The sequence below is a fragment of the Gallinula chloropus genome, assembly GCF_964237585.1.
Source record: "Gallinula chloropus genome assembly, chromosome: Z".
NCBI lineage: Eukaryota > Metazoa > Chordata > Aves > Gruiformes > Rallidae > Gallinula > Gallinula chloropus.
This window is the reverse complement of record NC_140089.1, coordinates 55,241,389-55,265,969: the sequence shown is the minus strand read 5'-3', so window position 1 is coordinate 55,265,969 and position 24,581 is coordinate 55,241,389. Positions and strand designations below refer to the sequence as shown.

At 38.8% G+C, this 24,581-nt stretch overlaps 1 protein-coding gene across 1 annotated transcript in view; it reads right to left on the bottom strand.

The window, feature by feature from the left end:
- Positions 1-24,581, bottom strand: part of FBN2 (fibrillin 2) — a gene marked incomplete at both ends in the record, with an annotated part of 154,740 nt that overhangs the window by 57,304 nt on the left and 72,855 nt on the right. Inside the window, 7 exons of the mRNA XM_084277967.1 lie at positions 2,254-2,379; positions 3,249-3,299; positions 4,376-4,513; positions 8,046-8,165; positions 15,745-15,870; positions 18,261-18,386; positions 23,477-23,530. Coding sequence (XP_084134093.1) covers positions 2,254-2,379; positions 3,249-3,299; positions 4,376-4,513; positions 8,046-8,165; positions 15,745-15,870; positions 18,261-18,386; positions 23,477-23,530 — 741 coding nt within the window. The remainder of the gene's footprint in view (positions 1-2,253; positions 2,380-3,248; positions 3,300-4,375; positions 4,514-8,045; positions 8,166-15,744; positions 15,871-18,260; positions 18,387-23,476; positions 23,531-24,581) is intronic.

The following is a 24,581-nucleotide window of genomic DNA, read 5'->3' as shown; positions in this document are numbered from 1 at the left end:
AAAATATGCCTTTGCTGTATCTTATGTATAGTAAAAAAATATTAACAACAACCCATTTGAAAGCATCAGTACATTCCACACTTTCCACCTACTTGTATTTCAGTAAAGAAAAATAGTTTAAAAGCTTTTTAAAAAAACCCAACTATCTGTTACAATATAAAATTGACATTAAAATGGGTTGGTTAGCCTCTACATGCTAATTTCTACAACACAGAAAATTGTTCAACACAGGAGAATTGTGTTCACAGTGCTAAAGAAGGCATCTGTGATACTATATAGAAATTTATTGGTAGCATAATGCTCTCCAGGAAAAGAGAGTTATTTTCAGTCTGTAAGGAAGATCACAAGGACATAATATGTCACATAAAAGAACTTCTGGATATATCCTAGAGCTTTGTGAAATGAAATGGAATGTATTTTCAGGATAATGGTAAGCATTAATGTTTCCTATGATATACTGGACTGAAGTTAGGCTTTAGCAAACCTAACATAACTTTTAAATGCTTGGTCAAAAAGCTTTGAAGAAGATGAAAGACCTAAAAGTAATGCAGATGAGTTGATGAACAGTTTTCCATACAAGCCTTTCAAAAGTTGTGCAGATTTATAACATAAATTTACCCACATCCAAAGTTAAACAATTTAGAAACAAGATACGGAAACTGTTCAAAGAATACTTGTGGTTTCCTGTAAACTATTCCACATTGACACAAGATTAATTTTCATTTCCAGAGATTCAGCAAACATAGTGCTAATAAATACTTGTTTGCACTGAAATCACCGGGGTGGATTCTGTAGGAAATGCATGGAATAGGGTATAGTGCCTGTGTAGCACAGGAGAGGGCACATACCTTGTAAAGGCCATTTTTCCATTAAAATAAGAAAAGGGTACATGGCTTTGAGGGTAAAAGATTCCTGCGTCTTGCTTGAAAGTGGGTCCTTTATTTCAACTTTTCATTTTATCCATCAACCACAATTAAATTCATACCTTCCTTATTAAATTTCTCATTAAGAAATAACACAAGGTTGATGGCCACAGATGGCAGTGACTGGGAACAGAATTACTAAGTTTAGAGGAGTTGGGTGTATGTATGGAATATCCAGTAAAACCTAATACACAAAACTGCATATGATATGCACAAACGTAACAGATACGCGTGTTCCAAGCAGACTTGAGTTTGAATTGTTTCTTTATTCTGAGACATACTGATTGTACCCATCTGCTTCATTTCAAAATCCTGATTATTTAAAAAATACCTTTAGAATTACAATCACATTAAAACACTCCACAACCTGGTAATTGTTTGTATTAGCTATCAGTAAGGCACAGTGCAATTAAAGCAAAAAAGTTTGCTTAAATTTAAATCTGTTTGAGGATAGAGAACACTGTTGAAACTGAAAAATTAAGGTTAGAGTAGGAAAATTCTTAACATGAAGCAAGGGCTGATGGTTTGGGTTTTTTTTTTTGTTCTGCTATACTGTTTTCTTAAAACAATGTTGTCAGTAGTCATATTTGTACATTACTTAGAAATGGGTAGAAAAAATAATATGAATTCAAGAATCTCTTCTAAACATCCAATTCCCCTGACTTTATCTTTTTTCATCTCTGACCACTGATGGAGATCAGTAACACTAACTACACTTGTTAAAGGATACTTGTTTTCTTGAACTTACACAGGGCTTTAGTATTTTTTACACCTGAAGTCTTTCCTAGAGAAAGGCATGCATTCATGGATATCATGTTTTGTCAGTAAATTTTTATGACAAAGATGAAGTGTTATTTCTATCCACACTCAATTTGATTACCCTCAGACAGAACAATTTGCACCAGCTTCTTCCCGCTACATGGTGGTGTCTGAGTTTCACAGAGTGACTAGACAGCGACAGAGGAGAGCACGGTTCACACTGCATCACAAGCTGCTGGAGGACCAGCTCGCTGCTTATCAATCCAGCTACCACCCAGTCAGACACTTCTGTTTGTGAATAGGAGTCAGAGCAAATACGACACTCTAGTGAAACCTCTCAACTGCATTGTTGGTGAAATAAGTCTTAACACAAGTATTCATATTGCTTAAGAGATTAACAGCTCTTCACTGAACTGGCATGGGCATTTGATATCTAAAAGGGCATAAAATATACGCTAGACTGCTTCTGGAGAAATTCAGAAACAAACCAAACATCCTTTCACACTAGTACTCCCTTTGAGAGTAACGTTGAACACAGCTAAAAAGATGGAAAAATTGAGTTCAGCGTTACCTAAACACACTCGTCCTGTTCCATCCAGTGTCAGTCCTTCAGGGCACTCACAGTGAAATGAGCCTCTGCTGTTAATGCACCGCCCATTGGGACAAACCCCAGGGAAAACATCACACTCATTTACATCTGTTGGGGAAACAAAGGGTTGTTATATGCAAACAGATACAGTTTTATTAAGAATTTAACCTACATGAAGGAACACATGAAGCACCTCTCCTATGAAGACAGGCTGAGAGAGCTGGGCTTGTTCAGCCTGGAGAAAAGAAGCCTCCAGGGAGACCCTGTAGCACCCTTACAATACCCAAAAGGGCTCTACAGGGACAGTTTGCAAGGGCATGTAGTGATAGGATAAGGGCTAACGGGTTTAAACTAAAAGATGGTAGATTAGATATAAGGAAAAAATTCTTCACTTTGAGGGAGGTGAGGCCCTGGCACAGGTTGTGTGGAGAAGCTGTGGCTGCCCCCTCCCTGGCAGTGCTGAAGGCCAGGCGGGATGCGGCTCTGGACAACCTGGTCAAGTGGAAGGTGTCCCTGCCCATGGCAGGTGAGGGTGGAACTAGGTGATCTTTGAGGTCCCTTCCAACCCAAACTGTTCTGTGATTCTACAATTCTGTGATTCTGTAATTCCTTGATTCTGTGAACACTGTTCTGAACAAGCACCTGGGTCAGTCTCAAGAGACTCTTGAAAGATCTTCAACATATAGAACATTAAGATGCCACAATCTCTTCTCTAAGACAAGATGATGGATATGTCTGAAAGGAAAACCTAAAGGGATTAAATGATTTTGAAGGAGCCTATCAATTCTCTTTGTATCATTTTGATATTCCAAAAAAGACATGTAACACAACACTTCCCAAGAGTCAGTAACTGTTTGCAAAGGCATTCACCTAAGGTCAATATGATTGACTGACAAGCCCAATGACATAATAAATCCCCTTTTATCTCATTTTCAATGGAAGTAAGCTTCATCTTGAGTAAGAAGCAAAAACTTCACCTTCACAGGTAACACCTTTCACTCTGGCAAATCCTCTTGAGCAAGCTGTGTCTGTAATAAAGACAGAAATATGTATTGCTACTTTAGAACAGGAGGAAATAATTATAAAAGAAGCCTGTCTTTCGAATTGTCTAGTAATTTGACCATAAAAGGTGAGAGTGCTCTACCTTCGATCAAGGGAAGTACTAATATATATGTTACTTAAATCAAGTGCATGTTTGAGGAAATTACTTTCTCATCTGCTTTCTTTAATGGAGAATAGAATGCATAGCATCTAATCATACTAATCTCTGCATTCAGATGTAGCTTAAAGTTTTAGTGATGGCAGTTATTACTGCAGTTTAATAAAGAATCTGACCAATGACATTATTTTAGTATTTGCATGTAAAATGTAGCATGATGTAGTGATAGAAAGCTTGCTGAAATTTAACTAGTTAGAGAATAGGAAATTAAATGGCAAAATATACAAAGTCTGGCCTCATTAGGTCTCTAAATTGATTAGATTTTGATTAGTTTTACTAGTCTAACCTGATCATGCTGCTTCCTGGAGTTCAAAGAGGTATTTTTGTTGATGCTGCACTGCACAGCTACAAACTCTGTTTGTTGTTTGCACCATGCTTGTTATGTGGGATACATGTGCCCACAGCTACTGTTCCAATTAAAAATGAAAGGCTAAAATGCCCTGACACTGGCCCAGCTGCAAGTGGCATTATTCAAACTTTATACGTAGCATTACAGTAGCATTATTCTGCAATCAATAATGGTACATAAGGTATGTGCTTGAAAACAGCTTGAAAAAGCTTTGAGAGACCCCAACACAAACAGCTCTGAAGACTTTTACTAGATATTTCACTTTGATGTTGTAGTCTACACTTCCCTACCCCAATGCACTACCTTTATGAAGATTTACATGTACAATTAATGTGCAATTAAGAGAAGACTTATTCACATGTTAATCCTGGTAACTTCAAATGACATCTGATCGTGGAGATTACAAGTGATGCTAAATGAGACAAGGTAATTTCATAGTCATTTTCTGTTGTCTATTCGTTTGTTTTCTATACAGAAAATGATAATCTATCTAGTGGTACCTCCTATCTTCTCCCAAAAGATGCGGAAGAGCATACCTAATTCACATCGCTCACATGGGCTGCCCCAAGCTGCTCCTAAAGTAGCACAGCATTCAGATTTCAGTGTAGCACCATTGATGTTGACTTCACAGCGATTGTCTTGGACGTTAAGCCAGCAAGTCCCCTTCAGGCTATCTGCAGTGGAATAGAAAACAATATGGAATTGTTACAGCAAGAAGAGCTGGCATGTCATGTTGAAGCCATCAGTAGAGGGTATGGAGAGAGTGCAGGCACTTTTAAAAGAACAACTTCCATCAGAGCAGCTTTGTATGTGTTTCAGATTAGAAGTGGTGGAAATGAATAGCACTATCACTAAAAGCGAGCAATAGAGCACACTGCTTGAGGTGTTTTAGTCTAGGTCCCACAGCTAGCAGACATCCTCCAGAAACTACAGTGGATTTATCTATTGATTTTTTTCTAATGACTGGTCAGTGTGAAACACACAAGTCAGAATACAAGCCGAGATCACAACCTGGGACTCCCCTTTCCATATGACTTTCTGAACCACTGGGTTACAAAAGCCAAGTGCTCTGGCGTCTCTCTCCCTCAGTGAACATTAAAGGTTGTTAGGAAAGAAGAAAAAAAATAATTGTGGGGGATATGGGTGTGCTATATTCTTTTAGGGGTGTGGTTCTGTTGGTGCATTAGCTGTGCTTTGAACATGCCTATTAGTTTATACTCCACTCTGTTCCTGAGGGCTCAGTCCCAGCAGACACAGCTCCTGACTCACAAACTGGAGTGCCAGGCAGGGAACCTGGACCAGCTCAGGGCAAACCCATTCCATTAAGTGCCCAGCCACATCAGGCAGCACCTCCTGACTGCTGCCCAGGCTAGACAGGAACTGTGCAGAGTGGGAGATTTTCAGCCACAATCGCTGTTTCTACTGCCTGAAATCCTCTGGAATTCTCTTTTAGGTACCCAAATCTTCAAGTCTTAAAAATCTACATTCTTAATTTCCCAAATATTTTTTTTAAATGTTAGTTAGATCTTAAATCAGTTACATACTTTAAAAGTTGTAGCTACAGCACCTTTGCTCAGCACCTCTATAAATGTTACACTCAGAATTTCTCACATAAAATTTCTCAAAATTACACAAATAAAACCTCTTGAAGCAGTCAACGATCTTTGTGACCAGATAGCAAAAGCAGTCTGTAAAGATCTAAGCCAGACTGGGAGGTCAGTCTGGGTAGAGTTTAAAGGCATGTGCATATATGCACACAGAGAGTTCAAAGCTAAGCATGTAGCCCAGATGAATTTAATGAGATGACTAATGAAAGAAGAATAGGATTTGGCTTTAAGATTTACATACATTTTATGTACAAAAAAAACAGACCATCCATTAGGTGGTCTTGATCAGTATTACTAATACATCATGTTTAGGAGCTATGTGTTAAAAACAGAATCATTCCAGCTTGTTTTCTTTGAAAAACTTCAACTTTTCTACAAAACTGCCTTGTTATAAAATAATGTAGAGCACAGAGAACATAACCCTTCTTTGGACAAAGTAACAGGGAAAAAATTGGCTCAAGAATATGACTGGAATCAGTCCTAGAAACTGGGCAACATACTTCATTTACAGTCAAGTGTAAACTGGCTGTATCATTTAGTTTAATCTTGGTCTCTTAACACATGGGGCAGAACACCACACTAACAAACTGATGAGGGGTGTAGAAGAGTGCAAAAGAGATCTCATCCACATCTTGATCAGCCATTAGCTAACCATCAAGACGTGAGTAAACATAACAAGACCAAAGAAGAAACCTTGACAGTCATTAGCTGGGTCAGCTCTCAGACAGTTGTGGATGGGTATGTCCCTCTGGTCATCATATGTCCCAAATTCAGAGACCAACATGAGGAGAGGCAACATAGGGTCTTTTACACCACGTATAACTTTCACACCCGTATGTTGATGCCTCTGCTTTATGATATCAAAATGTAAATGCTTCCATAGTTTTATTCACTAGAAGTTTTTCAAGCTCAGTATTATTTATTTCTAGTAGCCAATGGAAAGATCAATTTCATATATCAAAAATGATTTAAACTATACAAATTAGCAGGTGACTTTTCTCACACAACTTGCATCTGCCTTATCCTGCTGTAGGCTGCTTCCCTTATCCGTTTCAGGCTATGGGTTAATTTCTTTTATTTTACATAATCTCTCTTGTCTAGACAAAATCTACAATGGGCAATCACTGTGACTTCTGTTTTGGTGAAAGCAACCATCATCAAAGCATTCTTTCTGCTACTTGCATCTCTTTGATTTTGACTTGAAGAAGAATATATTAATTATACAGACAGATGGCAGCCTACTTGTTGTGCAAGGTATTCCACAAATCTTGAGTAAAACATGCATAAAAACATCTATTAAGTGCTCATTTCAAAAAGCAGAAGTGGCAGTATCCTCACTGTACAAGCAATCTCCAAAATAGCATTTCTGTATGGGGCAGGGATCCTGACAATCTGTCTCACCTTTATGAGCTTCTTACTAAAGAGGTAAAGTATGAGATTACGCTATAATGCAAAAGTCATTAACATTTTCTTATAGCTAGAAAGTCAGTCTTCATAGTTCATGAAGAATGTCCTGAATTCTAGAAGCCATGTGCTCTCCTATGACTCCTCCAGGGCATATGCTCCTCCAGGTTTACTTCTTTTCTTGTGTCAGATTTAAAAGTGGCCAAAATCCAAGTCAGCATTTCTGCTTTACAGTTTCTTAACTACCAAACTAATCACGTATAGCTCTAATTATATTCTCATTCTCCCAAAGGAGAAGATAATTTCTTTTAGTAAGAAGACATCCCCACTGTCTCCCACCAATCGATTGATACCTGTATTTTACCAATTTTAGCATAGTTTGGACACCCTCATGAATTGTTTCTTTCAGTTTGTTATGCTCCTGTCATGGTTTCACCTCAGCTGAGAGCCAAGATCCACGCAGCTGCCTGCTCCTTAAAGGAAAAGAGCAGGGAAAAGGGCGGGGGGGGGATGAGAGGTAAGGGAAGGGAAAAGGTAGGGGCAAATAACCCCAAAACCAAGAAATAAGACGCCCGTGAGTTGGGATAAGGATAGTTTACTAAGATAAGAGAAAGATACAATATAACAATGCTGACAGGACTTTACAGCAAAAATATATGAAGCTGTTGATACACAGTGCAGTTTCTCACCAAACCCACAACTCAGCCCGTGCCGCCCAGAGCCCTTCCAGAACCCGACCGTCCCCCAAGGACCGCGCGTCCCGGAGCCGCCCTCGGCCTTCCTCCCGTCAGCCCCCGATATCCTGGGCAGGAGGTAACTGGCGTGGAATACTCTCTTTGGTCAGTTAGGTCACCTGTCCTGGCTTCGCCCCTCCTTTCTCATGAAGAGCTGAGAAAGTCCTTGACTGTCTGACAGCAATTAACAACATCAGGGTGTTATCAGCACTACTCCCATTTTAACTCTCAAACACAGCATTCCATCTGCTGCTACAAATGAATTTAACTCCATCCTGACCAACACCAGGACAGCTCCCATGAAAGCAATAAAACTAGTACATGTTTGTTTGGTCTTACCTACAGACCTAGACATACTGCTTGCTATCCTCGGGAAATTATGCAAATACATTATTTTTTTTCTTAATAAATCAGTATTATCACTATTTTTTTAATTAGTAAGAAATAGGGAAAATACACACCAATACATATCAGTCCTGTAGAGTCCAACTTGCTGCCAGGTGAACACTCACAATTGAAAGATCCAAGATTGTTCCTGCAGGCACCATTGACACAGGGGCTTTTTTCACATTCATTTATATCTATAATCCAGAAACAGAAGACACCATTAGTATTATAAAGTGATTCTGGAAAATATTTTACTATATAAATGCTGCTGTGGACCATGACTTACCAAGACTGCCTGCTATATATGCCTCCCCTCCTTCTCAGCATGACTTTCAAAAGATACAGTGACAGTCAAGTAGAGTGTATGTATGTGTATAGAAGCATGTATTTTCAAAGTGTTAATTAAATGCCTGTTTTCTACAAAGATAGTTATTTCCAACAATTAATTGAATCTGTCCTGTGAGAAAACAAAGGTCTTTTTCTTCATAGAATGCAATGCCTTCTCATCCACAACACACAGCAAAAAAAAAAAAAAAAAAGGCTGTATTGCTTCTGTCATTTATGGCTCCTTGAGGCTTTGGAAGAATTGAGAAAGCTCTGTCAGAAGCAAAGTATTACAATGCTGGCTGTTATCCTCTAGTTCTGGAAAACAGTCAAAAATCAGGAGTTAAAACTCTAGTACTGTAAATGGTACTTCCCTCTAGCCCCTAAATCCTTCTATTTATTAGCCCTGTGATTTTTTAAAGCATGTTCACATATAAGAATAGGAACTATAGAGACAATATTATTTACTGATTTTTTTTTAAGTAAGTTTTAAGATTAAAACAGTACTAGAAAATTCTTTCAAAGAACAATTGCAGATGCACACCCACTATTTCTTCCTGAACTCGACCACTTTAATCTTTAAATTTTGGTCCTGGATCAAGCCAGACATGCTAAACTAACCATACCCTTCCAACCTAACACATTCTATGATACTGCAGGATGGCAGTCCCACAGGGCATTAGTCAGAGCTTCCAGGTTTCTCTGCAAACAGCTTGCTTAGACACAGTTGATTATGTTGTCTCAGGCTAGGCCCTGAGCCTGCTTACTATGGAGAGCGCAGCACGGTGTATGTGCCAGGCTGGCTCTGGCATGATATGATATGCTGGCAAGTACAGTGCTGTGGTAATCGAGGAGATCTAGAAAGCCAGTTAATTCTGACAGAGCAAAGTCCCTCTGAACTGGCAACCTCAAGGGCTCACCAATATTTACATGCTCTGCATCCCTTCTCCTCCCTGTAAACACTTTCCACGTTTTATTACCAAAGGTGTTCTTACACAAGGCATGCTCCCTGCCTCCCTTGCTTCCGAAACTCTCCCCAGCTAGCAGTACCTAGTAGTGTAATCTCTGCTGTTTTTGCAGGGGAACCAAATATCTCGTTCCCACAATTAGAAACAGATGAGACTGAGACAAAGAAGTAATTTTAAACATGCATAACATGTAAAATAATTTTCTACACAGAAATGCTGCAAGATACATTTTTTTCCTTTGTATCTGCTATCTTGTTTTTGGCAGTATGGCTAGCTTTAAAAAATGAGAAAAAAGGACAAAGTAACTAAATTTAAGATATATATAGTTTCTCCTGTCAAAGGCATCAAATGTTCATTGTCTTTTATAAGTCCATGAGCAAAGGGACATGGTGCCTGATAGCAAAACATGTAATAAAACTGTTCTTTACAGAACAAGTATAGAAATTGGAAATTCTTGCCCCTGGATGTGAAAGTCTGCATTAATCAATAGCAGTCTGCATAATTTCATGGAAGATACATGAAGATCCTACTTCTTCTGTCAGAAGTCCCTGAACCATACCTGTGGGGATTCAGAGAGTAATTTGGAATGTAATGTTGTACATTTAGTCACTTGGGGGTCAGAGGGATCTTTCATCATTCTCCACATTTATAGCTTGGCTTTAATGTAGATATGATTTCTTGTCAGTTGGAAATTCTGTTCCCTGCTTTTAGCTAAGATGCAACTTCAGTGCTCCTATGAGGGACCTGGCATAATCTGTGCCACAGAATCATTGGAGCTTTTGGAGATTAAAAACATTCTCCACTGAACACATGCAAAATGACACTGGCAACTTGGCCACATCTGAGCACATTTTCAGAGTAAAGTCGCCATCGTGACAAAACTACTCAAGAAATTCCAGGCTGCAATAGCATGGAGGAGGAAGAGCTTTTTAGAGAAAAGGTCATGAGGTTTGCATGTTTCTAAACGCACAAATCAACATACTCTTTGAAATTAATTAGAAGTTTTTTCTGAATTGTTTAAAGGTCAAATTCAAATCTAATCTTAGTCACCCAATAAAGAAAATTACAGAAAACATGTTAATGACATCCCCCTTTCACCGTTCCTCCTCTTTTTTCTCCCAGTCTCAGTTTTGGCCTTTCTCAAGTGCCAGTGCCAGCCCCTCACTGATCCCACAGACAAATAATAATTTTCTGTCTTTTGCGATGAGAAAGGCAGAAGTTGGTTGTCAAGACTACGGGTGAGGGAAGATGTATCACAGACCAGGACGCTCCTCGTTTCACCTGCCCTGACACTGGCAAAGGGACACTCATCCCGTTTCCTTGCACAGAGTGAAAAGAGGGAAAGTAACTTTCACTGAGGTTTAGAATACACATAACTGGAAGCATTAACTTCTGGTTCTTTCTAAAGCTAGTCACTATGTTCTAAGCCTCTAACCCTGAAAAAACTTCTAACTTACTGCATTTGACATGCACTATGGTAGGAAAAAAAGGGGGGGGGGAAAGAAATAAAGCAAAGAAGCAAGATCTAAACCCAACGCAATGGGTTTATATTATTGCATTGACTAATCCACATAACCACCATTCAAGAAAAAAAAAAAGGATGAAAGCACTTAGCATTAGTACACTGGTGAATCAGTGAAAAACTGTCATATGTGCAGTGTCAAAACTCCAAACTTCAAAAATTGTTTCCACATACCTTCATATAATAATATTAAATGGTGATTTTAACTAGAGTGAGCAAGAAACCAAACTTATTTAAATACCATTTTATATTTTTTAATATAAAGCCACCATCAAGGCACTTTTCAAACTTTTTTTTTTTTTTTTAAGAGAAGTAAGCATATGTTATAAATGTCAGAGAAACAAAAATTGAAACAGTCCACTGTACATTCCTGGAAATAAACTTCAAAGCACATCTGGTTTACATTTAGCTAGTAATGTCACTGGAAACACAATCTAAACCACAGAAGTTGTAAAAATCTCAACTTTCACAGAACTCCCCCACAACAAACTGATAAAAACTTTCAATTTAGCTGTAAACAAAAAAGAAACAAATGAGAGTTATATTTACTAAAAATATGCTGGTGAGTTATAAACATCAGAACATTTTCAGAGCACAACACAAAGCTCCTGGCTAAAGAAGTTTTTTATAATTATTGAACTATTGGACACAAGTCCATGAGACCTGATGAGATGCATCCCAGAGTTCTGAAGGAATCGGCTGATGTAGATGCCAAGCCACTCTCCATGATATTTGAAAAGTCATGGCTGTCAGGTGAAGTCCCCAGTGACTGGAAGAAAGGGAACATTACCACCATTTTTAAAAGGGTAGCAAAGAAGACCCTGGGAACTACCAACCTGTCAGCCTCAGCTCTGTACCTAGGAAGATCATGGAACAGATCCTCCTAGAAGCTCTTCTGAGGCACATGGAAGACAAGGTGGTGAGTCAAGACAGCCAGCGTGGCTTTACTAGGGCAAGTCCTGCCTGATGGATCTAGTGGCTTTCTACAATGGGGTGACTGCATCAGTAGATGAGGGAAGAGCTACAGATGTCATCTATCTGGATTTCTGCAAGGCCTGTGACACAGTTCCCCACAACATTCTTCCCTCTAAGTTGGGGAGATACCGATTTGATGGGTGGACGGTTCAGTGGGTAAGGAATTGGCTGGATGGTCACATCCCGAGGGTGGTGACCAGTGGCTCCAAGTCCAGATGGTGACAAGCGGTGTTCCTCAAGGAACTGGGAACCGGTGCTGTTGATTAATGATGTTGTCAGGGAGGTTGAGCGCAGCCTGAGCAAGTTTGCTGATGACACCAAGCTGAGTAGTGAGGTTACTGTGCCAGAAGGACGGGATGCCATCCAGAGGGTCCTGGACAGGCTGGAGAACCTCATGAGGTTCAACAAAGCCAAGTGCAAGGTCCTGCACCTGGGTTGGGACAATCCCCATTATCTATACAGATGTGCTAGAAAGCTGCCCTGAGAAAAAAGGACTTGGTGGTGCTTGGGGATACAAAGCTGGACATGAGCCACCAATGTGCACCTGCAACCCAGCAGTCCAACTGCATCCTGGGCTGCATCAAAAGAAGTGTGGCCAGCAGATCGAGAGAGGTGACTCTGCCCCTCTGCTCTGCTCTGCTCTGGTGTGACCTCACCTGGAATACTGTGTCCAGCTTTGGAGCCCTCAACACAAGAAGGACATGGATCTGTTGGAGCTCATCCAGAGGAGGGCCACAAAAATGATCAGAGGGCTGGAGCACCTCTCCTGTGAAGACAGGCCGAGACAGTTGGGCTTGTTCAGCTCTGGGGGGACCTTATAGCAGCCTTCCGGTACCTGAAATGGGCCTCTAAGAAAGCTGGGGAAGAACAATTCATGAGGGCATGGAGAACAGGACAAGGGCAATGGTTTTAAACTCAAAAAGGGGAGATTTAGGCTAGATATTAGGAAAAAGGTCTTCAATATGAGGGTGGTACAGGTTGCCCAGAAAGGTAGCAGCGGCCCCACCGCTGGAGATCAAGCTGGATGGGGCTCTGAGCGACCCGATCTAGTGATCAGGTTCCTGTTTACTGCAGGGGGGTTGGACTAGATGACCTTTAAAGGTCCCTTCCGACCTTACACTTTCTGTACTTCTGTGTTTCTATGAAGTTTATAGTAGGAACAATTAGCTGAAACAGCCGGTATGGTGGGAGATTTGACTCTCTACTAAAATGCAAGTTCGGAGAGAATGGGTTTGGTTTGGTTTGGTTTGGTTTATAACTTCCTCTTTCTTTTCTTCCACTTTTGTTGGGAACTTCATAAAAGGTTTTAGACTAGAAGGGAAATGTGGGCCATAGGGCAGGTTGTTTTATTGATACACAGGAAAATTTTAACTGAAAGAAACTGGAGATTTAACTGAAGATCGTGTGAACATGCTTTTCTTTCATAGGATGATGCTGCTATTAGAGCTGAAATTTTCCTGCACATTTATTACTTGATTTGCTATCATGGTTTGACAATCCAGGTGAACAAATTTTCATCTAGGAAAAGTCTTTCTTGACAGGAGTAATCTCAATATGTGCAGAGACCTAGTCTCTTGGATGCTTTATCTGAAACTTAGAGACCGCAGCAAACTCATGAATAAACATGTTATGTTCTTCAGCTCTGTATTTGAATCACTGCCATGAAATTACAGCAGCCAGAAACACTGTGCCAAAACCCAGCAGTCATTTTAGAGTATAATGGCCTCTAAAAATGTGACACAGAAATGCTTAAGTTAGTGTTTGCATAATTTATGAGTACCTTAGATGGAAAAGGAAAGGAACTCTGACTGCTACATAGTGTGGGACTGCAGACTCTGCTCCAGTACCGACAATCGTGGTCATCCATAAGACTAGGACCTGGAACTGCAGCTTGGATGTTGAGGATGCAGGGGCAGGTTAGGGCCACTTAAATATGTATAAGTATTTCAGAGTAATTACTTTAAACTGTGTTCAGAAAGGAAATAATTTTATAAATCTGAAGTTGTAGGTAATGATCATCTGGTTTTGGGGTTTTTTTCTCCCAAATGAGAAGACAGGATATTTTTTCTTCCATTATGAAATGTTTAGTTATTTTTAATATTACTGTAGCGTTCAGGCTTAATCAGAAGCTCATTGCTCAGAGTTTTGCAGACAGAAAGGATTATGAATTACAGGGAAAAAATCAGAGCCACTGTTATTCTACAAAGACAGCAAAATTTCCTCCTTTTCAATTTAAGAGGTTAAATCTGATATAAATGGAAAATGAGACAGGGACAAATCTCTCCCTTTTGACAATCTTTTGGAATATCACGTAACACTATTTCATTAGTCTCTGCAGAAGCCACAGAAAAATATTACAAACATATAGAAATGCATGTTCTTTTATGAAAAGCTAAAAAAAAAAAAAAGTTTAAAAAATGAGATTAAATCAATTAACTAAAATCTCATCAACCCAACAAATAGAAACCCTAACAGTCTTAATGAGTCTGAACAACCATCTCAGTAATTACTCCTTCATAATATAACAGATTTTAATTTACATGACAGTGTGCTAAAATAAAGAGTGTGTGCATCTTCTACATCATGTTCAGATGGGGTCGAGTTGTGAAGTATCCCACTTCCCATATTACTAGATGACTGTCAGAGACACTATAACGTGTGAGTTTGAAAAAAAACCTCTTGGTTTCTTATTCACATTTTTAGAATTATAAAGTAGTAATCTGGAGAATGCACCTAGTTTCCTTAGACAAAACCATAAATGGTCTCATTCCTTAGAAAAATGCACTATGGTGCCATTAAAAGTGGACATGCCTGCCATTTGGATTTCTGCTAGTATTCCTATAAATTCTACTTTATCTTAAGTGTAACCATTCTTTTTGATACTATGGTTTTGCAGTAAATATCTGCTAGCAATGTTATCTGTAGAAGTCACCCTCTCCTCAGTGAACTATTTATTCAAATGAACTGGCAAATTCGTTTCCACTCCAGAATAACTCTTCCTCATGCTATATTTCACTTACACCCTCCTTCACAAAAATACTAAGAGGCTCCCAGTTTTGATTCATTATATCATGATCTCCAAACTACTCCAACTATAAGAGAAAACACACTGTAGTGATGACAAGAATGTCCAGAAGGCTGAGGTGGTGCAATGCAACCACCCAAAAACACCTTGTTATTGTTGCTGTTGTCAAATTTTATTTTAAGTCTTTATCATAATATTACCTTTATTATTACCAATAAAAATATTCTGGTTTGTAGTTGAAAATTTAGATATATTTTATTTCAATTATTTTGGATAGCTTGTTTGCATTCTTGCATCTCAGTCATCTACATTTTTGTCAGTGTTACACTCTGAAATTGATGGCCTTTCATCAACTCTTGCTGAGTTTTTTTATAATGAAAACTTCTCATTAGTTTCTGTTATGTTACATTTTCATTGATCTAAAATCCATGTTCATTATTATTATTATAGGAAAGAAATTTTGGTTTTACTGTAAAACTAAAGGTCAGTTTTAATGTCACCTAGCACTAATGTCCAGATTTTGGAAATCTAATGTCACATAAAGCATAACAAATACCAGATTTCAATGAGGAATTAACTACCACCCCAGAATGAAGAGAGTAGAGAGTCTGTGATCAAAATAGATGCATTTCCCTAAATGACAGACAATGTGTCCCTGCTCTATGATCAAAAGAAAGCTTATATGCCCTATATTTCAGCTTTAAAATGTTTTACCTAATGAAAGGAAAATATTTTTATAAAAAATTAACTGATTTCTTTGAAAGAAATTAAATGGCAAGACCCCAAAAACCTAAAAAATACTACAAATAAACTACAAAAGGAATGCAATGATTTATGCAATATCTTAGTTCTGCTGCTTCCTCTGGTATTCATCTGGATTCTTCTGAATCTTTTGTGATCATTTGGTTTTAATGTTAAATAATAAGCATTGAAATTAACAGAACTTGCATATTTTTCACCTTCACATGTATCTGTTTCCGTGCTGAACACATAACCCTTCGGACAAGTGCAGCTGTAACTTCCAGGGGTGTTTCGACAGCGTCCATTATCACACAGCAGCCCATTCACTGAACATTCATCAATGTCTGCAAAAGATGAAATAGACATATCAATCAGTTTAAATGCCACAAGATGCTTTTACTTTCACAGGTCATCTCTGTTGCTTTCTATATCAACAACTAGGTTTTCTACAACAGTGACTGAGCAAGGAAAAATGCCAATTCTTCATTTCAAAAGTCTAATTCACTTTCAGATTCTTATTACCAAAGATTCTGTTCTACTTTTTAAGACTTTCAACAGCATGCTCTAAAAATAGTTCATGGTTAATCTTAATTTCTTTTTTTTCCTGGAAGGACCATGGGATCTTTGTTAGTTTTATGACTATTATCACCATGACAACTTCAAGAAGGTGTATTTGCTTTGAAACTAGCATTTAATTTTTTTTTACACACAGGTAATGTGTGAGATTACTAGTCCAATCCTGTTTTATGGGCAAAAATTGATTTTTTTAATCCATGAAGTGAATATATGTGTTAAATTATAAATTGTACAGTTAATGTATGGCAGACATTTTGAGATTACACACATGTACCTCCCCTCCAGAGCTATACTGGAGTAAAATACACCCCTATGATTAAAACCACGATATCAAGCACACTGAATAGGAAAAGCCGTAAATTAACATCCCTCCCTGGACTCCTCTTGTATTAACTGCAAGTAATGCTAAAAAAAATCAGTAAATCTTCCTCATTAACCTATTTTTTTGTTTTTAAAAAGAAAAAAAAAAAGCATTGTTTTAAGCTACTTTGCTTTAATGCCCACCACATGTCACAAATACTTAGGCTATAGTTGAATACTGACAGGATAAGCCATGATAAACCTGATGCTTTTACCCTGCTTCAGGGTGTCTCCTATATTTTAACTGCAGGATTTCCAAAACCTAAGTTTACAAATAAAGAAGAAAACTAAGAATGCAACATAATCACAACCTGGGAGCTCTTGGTTTCTCAGCTACATTAGATTTTGCAAGCTATACTTATAAATTCCTTCAGGATGGAGACAATAAAGTCTAAATATTCTCAGATGATGAACATTGAGATTTAACTTTGGCAGATATGTAAAAGCTCTTCTGAACTAAGCTGTCCTTAGTATAACCTCATCTGGTTTTAATTAAGCAAAAGACAATGCATTTGGAATTTAGTATTTTCAAGAACAATAGACTTCAATTTTGACCTTGTTCTCATACCATCCTTTAACCCAAGGTAGCAGTTTTATGATTGCATTATTTCCTTAGAACCTCACAGAATATCTTCAGGTTTGGCCTGTAATCTACTGTAATACGCGTGTAAAATCTACTGTAATACTGTGTAAAAACACAGTACAATACAGCTCATGCTCCAAAACCACTTAAAACTGTCAAAACTATAGTCACATTCTGTATGATGACCATTTGTATTTCCATTTTTATTTATCTGTATCATTAATAAAAAACATTCCAATCCTTTATTTTAGTGTTCATGATTAAGTACTTTGCACAAAACATCTTATATGTAAGAATAAATGTATCATCAGTCTGTATGCTATATTTTTATTAGCTTTTAATGCAAACAAACTTCAGATTTCTGTTTAAAATTATAGAAATATTATTGTACATGGTGTCTGTGGGGTATAATACGCTTTTTTGGATGTAAGAAGAAAAACAGTGAATTCCATGTATTACCATGAATAGTAAAATTAAATGGGAAAGTGAAACATATAATCCTAAACACTTGCAGAAAATGTATCTAGATACTGCAACAACAGTGTGGTATAAACTTAAACCAAACTACACATGACAATTAAAATTTTCTTAAGCAAATAATGTCTGTATATTGGTGACCTGAAATTCTGAAGAATAAAAGAACAGCTGTTACACTTAAGCCCACTGTTCAGACATGATTTATGAAATCCTAAGAGTGGGTCATTGCTTCCTTCATAAGCTGTAGGTTTTGGAAATTAAGAGGACTAAGCAAGCATCAATCCATTCTGCTGTATTTGTCTAACTTGTAGAGACATGATGAATTACTGTATACAACAAAGAGTTACACATAGGCTACTAGTTATTTTTCATTATGATAATTATACTAATTTGTTACATTTTATTATGCAAAATCATGACCATCAGCTCTTTATCATTATCATCCAGCTTTGTAAGTGACACATTTTAGATGGTCTTGACAAATGCTAGACATCAAAATATAACACAAAGCAATCCATGCTTTTGAGAAAATTAATTCCTAACCTGTAATGGTATCTCCTGCTTTCACTTCCCAAAGAGTAAGAACATCAGCTATGCAGTGACTGAGAAAAGCAGTTTCATTCTAGATTTTTCGCATCTAAGCTCTAAGAAGTAAACCAAACCCCCAAATTCTGTCAATTACCATTAGCGTCAATATAACGATGAATTATTCAGCAATAATAAAAAAAAGTAACTTACCCACACAGTTCCTTCCAGAAGGATCAGGCTCATAGCCACTGTTACAGTTACAATGATAGCTGCCACGTAAATTTTCACAAATTCCATTTGAGCAAATATCAGGATCCAATGCACACTCATTAATATCTGTATTAACACATCAGGGAAGAAAACCAGATACTGAAAGACATGAAAAAAACTGATCCACAAAACCAGATTAGGACAACGTCTGATTCTCTGGATGTTGAGGTTGTTAAAAGTGCAAGGGTGTAGCCAGAAGGCTGAAGGAAGTGATTATTCCCCTCTACTTGACACTAGTTAGGCCAAACCTGTTTTGTGTCCAGTTTTAGGCCACCTCATGACATTCACATTGGTCCAACTCCTCAAGCCTGTGAAGGTCCCCTGTGGATGGTGTGGAATAAATGCTGGGTGTAATTTGGAAATTAAACTTATGTTCACATTTCAAGAGGAGTTCAGCATTCATGAAAAATTCCAGAGTGATTAGCAACTGATATGCCAGGCACCCTTGTCACCATCAGTTCCTAAACATCCTTCTTCACAAGTTCCATGGCAACCTTGAAGACTGGTAACATCAGGGGATCTTGACATTCTAACCCTGAGAGAGATGCGCAGAGGGTGGAGTGGAGGCATCACAGACAGGCTCTGTGATAATACGGGAACCCGAAGGTTAGATGGAACTGACAAGCTGCATATTTGCTACCCTGAGCCAACAATCTGTTGTGCATTTGACAAAATGCTGTACACTAGTAAACTTTGTCCATTATAATATCATTTTAATTCAAAACCACACCTCTGTCCAGAAAGCTACCTGCCTCCAAGGTGTGAGCAAGCCCCACTGAGCATGTGCTCTGAATTTTGTTAGCCTGTACCTTTAAACATGAAGCAAGAGAACTTTACACCAATGTAAATAAAGGTATGTATGACTAGAGTCCCTCAAGCTCCACCCTACAGATAAGAAATAACATAAAAATTACGTGCAGGAGAGAGCATATTGGGGAAGATACCATCGCCTATTATTCTGACTTCTGGGATCAGTCGATGGGCTGAGCCCCTCTCCCCCCACACTGAGACACCTTTGGTTAAGATTTGAACACTTGGTTACACCAAGGTCTTCCCTGGGAAACTATTAACCTCTACAGAGTCCCTGTATATCTTTGAACACATTAGTAGTTAAAACCTTTGGTATTTACAAGTGCCTTGCAGCCAGTGAATTTATCACTAGCAATACAAAGAACTTTCATTAAGCCAGCTGTGATAATTCTAATTGACCATGACCAATCTGATAAAGTGTGGCTGTGGTAGTTCATGGAATGCGGCTACACTGAAGGTATATCTTGTTATTTGTGAATCCATAATTGCAATAAATCAGTATGTTTTTGTAAGAATGCCTTTATGCAAAATATTTAGCTTGTGCACTTAGTACCTCGGGTTACAGATCTAGGTAAGAGGTTATAAGCTATTAGGTGACACAAACATTTTCCTAATAAAGGACTGATGGACATAGGTCATAGCATGCCCAGTCTCAAACACATTATAGAATTTGCTGGAAATTTAAATTTTTTCTCAGATTGATAGAATAGGATGATGAATTTACAGTCCCATTTTACCTGCTGTAGTTGGAAAATTCCAAAATATTCATATGAACTATAATAAGATGAACAGGCTAGTTTTAATATTTTTTGCCTCAGAGGAAAAGAGCATTTTCCAATATTGTTATTTCTTCCCATATGGCAAGCCCATTACTTTAAATAGTTCCATTTCCAAACTCTGGAAAGAACAGTAGGGTGCTGGCCTAGCTGTGACTTCACAAAAAGCTTGTTCTATACTTGTACTGATCAACTTTTTATAAAGGACATTTCATTTTTAATGATAATGTAGTTTAGATCACAATTTATATATGCTGAGATATGAATGCAGAAAAATCATGCTATCCCTGGATTACATTAAAAGGTATGAGAAGGAGTGAAAATTTCCTAAGAAAATATAAACTAAAATTAATATTTCAGTCTTATGTGTTCCTTTCAATGAAGGTTTTCTGTCGTTTACTAAACCTATTTGTATCTTGGAGAGAATCCACACAACCTCATTATACTCAGTCTATTTATCACATTAATGATTTCAGAAGGTCCAGCCCTTTCTGTTAATTTCTATATTAAACCAGACTGCAAAAATCATATTTGTTCATCTTTCATAGAATCATAGAATCATAGGGGTTGGGAGGGACCTCGAGAGATCATTGGGTCCAACCCCCCTGCCAAAGCAGCTCCCTAGGACATATCGCACAGATTGTCATCCAGACGAGTCTTGAACACCTCCAGAGATGGAGACTCCACCACCTCCCTGGGCAGCCTGTCCCAGGGCTTTGTCACCCTCACTGGGAAAAAGTTCTTCCGCGTGTTGGTGCGGAACTTCCTGTGCTCCAACTTGCAGCCATTGCCCCTTGTCCAGTCCCCACAGACCACTGAAAAGGCGCTGACCATTCCCCCCTGCATCCCACACTTAAGATATTTATAAACATTAATAAGGTCCCCCCTTAGTCTTCTCTTCTCAAGTCTGAACAGTCCCAGCTCACTCAGCCTTTCCTCATAGGGGAGATGCTCCAGGCCCTGAATCATCTTCATAGCCCTTCTTTGGACTCTCTCCAGGAGATCCCTGTCCTTCTTATACCAGGGAGCCCAGAACTGGACACAATACTCCAGGTGGGGCCTGAACAGCAGTGTAGAGGGGGAGGTTCACCACCTCCTTCGACCTGCTGGCCACACTCCTCCTGATGCACCCCAGGCTCCCATTGGCTCTCTTAGCCACCAGGACACACTGCTGGCTCATGGCCAACCTGTCATCAACCAGGACCCACAGGTCCTTCTCCACAGAGCTCTTCTCCAGCAGATCATCCCCCAGCCTGTACTGATACAAGTGGTTATTCCTTCCCAGGTGCAAGACTCTACACTTGCTTTTGTCGAATCTCATCTGGTTTCTCCCTGCCCAGCTCTCCAGCCTGTCCAGGTCTCGCTGGATGGCAGCGCAGAGTTCCTGCGTGTCAGTCACCCCTCCCAGCTTTGTATCATCGGGTACTTGCTGAGGGTGGATGCTATTCCCTCATCAAGGTCGTCAATGAAGATACTAAAAAGGACTGGACCCAACACCGAGCCCTGGGGAACACCACTAGTCACAGGTCTCCAGTCAGATTCTGCTCCACTGATCACCACTCTCTGAGCTCGGTCCGACAGCCAATTCTCAACCCACCTCACTGTCCACTCATCTATCCCATGCTCTCTCAGCTTTGATATCAGGATGTCATGGGAGACAGTATCATAGGCCTTGCTGAAGTCAAGGCAGATGACATCCACTGCTCTCCCTCCATCTACCCAGCCTGTCATGAGATCATAGAAGGCTATGAGATTGGTCGAGTACGATCTCCCCTTGGTGAATCCATGCTGACTACTCCTCATGACCTTCTTCTCTTCCAATTCTTTGGAGATGGCATCCAGAACAAGCTGTTCCATCACCTTTCCAGGGACCGAAGTGAGGCTGACTGGCCTATAGTTGCTGGGATCCTCCTTCTTGCCCTTTTTAAAGACCGGAGTTACACTGGCTATCCTCCAGTCTTTAGGCTTCTTTCTCTCACTTGAATATATGAAGGTTTTTGCACTAGTTAATCACAAGCTGAATGAGAGTAGGGTAGTGGTGATTAGACTGCAGTCTAATTAGCAAGCTGTGTATCAACTAAAACTCAAAGCTTCACTGATAAAGTGTATTCCCATTCATTCTTGATAATGAGAATGCACGAGGAACACAACGATATTTTTCTTAGGGATTGAATGTGGGATCAGTATTCCTCTCTTTTAGGAAACTGAGCTGGCAAAGTCCCTTGGTATAAGCAATGGTAGACTAACAATGAGACTACTGTCTGCAAGGTCACTGCATAAGATATAAAGGCAATAGTAGGGTTTTCTTTACAAACCTAAATAAGGAGAGATTTTCGTTGAAACATGAACCCCTGAGATATTATATTCTTTATGATGCAGTTGGTAGTGATTACAATTTTGTTTATGTCTTTTAGTGAAAAATTCTATTTTCCATGTATTCAAAGAAATACACAACCTCCCTACCAGACTACATACATATCTGCAGGATGCTCTTTACACAACAATGTTATGGTACGCTGCCATTATTTCTTCATGACACTCAGAGACCCTTCAAACAGACCTTGTATAATTCACTGAAAAGAAAACTGAGAGACTTTACAAACTATGGATTTCAAATTACTTGTAAGCTTGGCCACATACTAAGTAATGAGCTCATAGAGAAGAAAAAGTTATGCATATACATTTAACAGTACTGAACAGAAACAGTATTTATTATAGTACAATTTTTATAAATTATGTAGGCTGTTAGTATAAGTACCAGATGGTCTCATTCTGTTCCTGATGAACTGAATAGAAGCTTTAGAGCTGACAAGGATAAAAGCTATATAAATTAAATGCCTGGAAATGTTAAATTTACAGTATTTGCTTTAATTTGGCTGCAAGGATATTAACTCATCAGGGAACTATCTAGCAATAACTGATATTATGTTCCACCATTCCTTCTCCAACTCACGATGCTTATTTGGCAACTGCAGTGTATGTTGCCCCAACTTCAGGCCTGGCTCTGCTATTATTTTCAAAATCACCCCCTCTGTGGTGCTAGAAAAAGGATCTGAAACTTCATAGTTCCCAGTACTAGATGCAAGCCCTCACGTTCAGGAATTTTTTCAGAGGGATTATTTTTAGTACACTCCCTTCCAAATCCAATTCACCAGATAAATGATCTCTCCATGGAAACAGTCCATGTAGTGAATGCTGGATCTGGAGTGGAAAACTGCTCTACTACTATTCCAGATGACTGAAAATCAACTGCAAATGCAAATGACTGCTGTCATTTCCCAAATAAGGGAAAACTGTCTTACACCTATACTAAAAAATTATGGGTCAAACTTTTAAAGAGATAACTTTTTCTTTCTCAGGATCAGGAAATTCCAACGTTGTAGAGAATGAACTCTGTCATTTTCTTTACATAACATTTAATGATCTTACTTTGATAATGAAAACACTAGAATCAACATTTTAATATTGAGGCAAAAACTCCATCTTAGTATGATAAAGAAAAAATATAATTCTGAGCATGTTTTTTTTTTGACCTTGAATCATATACATTAAAGAAATTGTGCTACATACCTCGTCCATCCACAGTAATCCCTATTCCACTGCTACACAGGCCATGGAATTCAGCTGCCCAATTGAAGCAAGAGATGTTAGGGAAAAATGAAAATGTTATTTCCAATATTTTACCTTCTTTAATCCTAAAACAAACCCACCTAATATTTTTTCAAAATATTTTTTCTACAGTTTAACTATTACAATGGCAATATTTACATGAAGTAACTATTTATAGATAATATAGCTAAATATGTAAGGTAGTATTACACCTTGAATTTTCACATATAAACAGGAATGAAATTAGATACCAAGAATTTAACAGTGAAGCAAATTGACTGTAGGTTTTGACAGTACTGTCTCCTCAAGTTACTGCTTTCAAACATAATGCCAGTTTTACTTCTTCTTTACTCTTCTAGTTTTCTGCTGTCTCGTCGTGGTTTTACCCCGGCTGAGAGCCGAGATCCAAGCAGCTGCCTGCTCTTTAAAGGAAAAGAGCAAAGGAAGAGGCTGGGGGGCAGGGGAGGCAAGGGAAGGCAAAAGGAAGGGGCAAATAACAACCCCAAAACCAAGAAACCAAAGGCCCGTGGGTTGGGATAAGGATAGTTTACTAAAATAGCAGAAAGATAAAATATAACAATGCTAACAGGACTTTAGAGCAAAAAATATATGAAGCTGTTGATACACAGTGCAGTTTCTCACCGAACCCACAACTCAGGCTGTGCCACACAGAGCCATCCTGGAACCCGACTGTCCCCCATAAACCGCGCGTCCCGGAGACGCCCCTCTCCTCCTCCCATCAGCCCCCCTTTATACTAAGCATGACATAACTGGCATGGAATACTCTCTTTGGCCAGTTTGGGTCACCTGTCCTGGCTTCGCCCCTCCTTCCTCATGAATAGAGAAATAATGAAGAACTGACAAAGTCCTTGACTGTCTGACAGCAACTGAAAACATCAGGGTGTTATCAGCACTGCTCCCATTTTAACTCCCAAACACAGCATTCCATCCGCTGCTACAAAAGAAGTTAACTCCATCCTGACTGAAACCAGGACAGTTGTAAAATGATACCAAATGGAACTACTTTCTAAGACACACCTCAGCTCTACAGTCAGGAGATATTTTT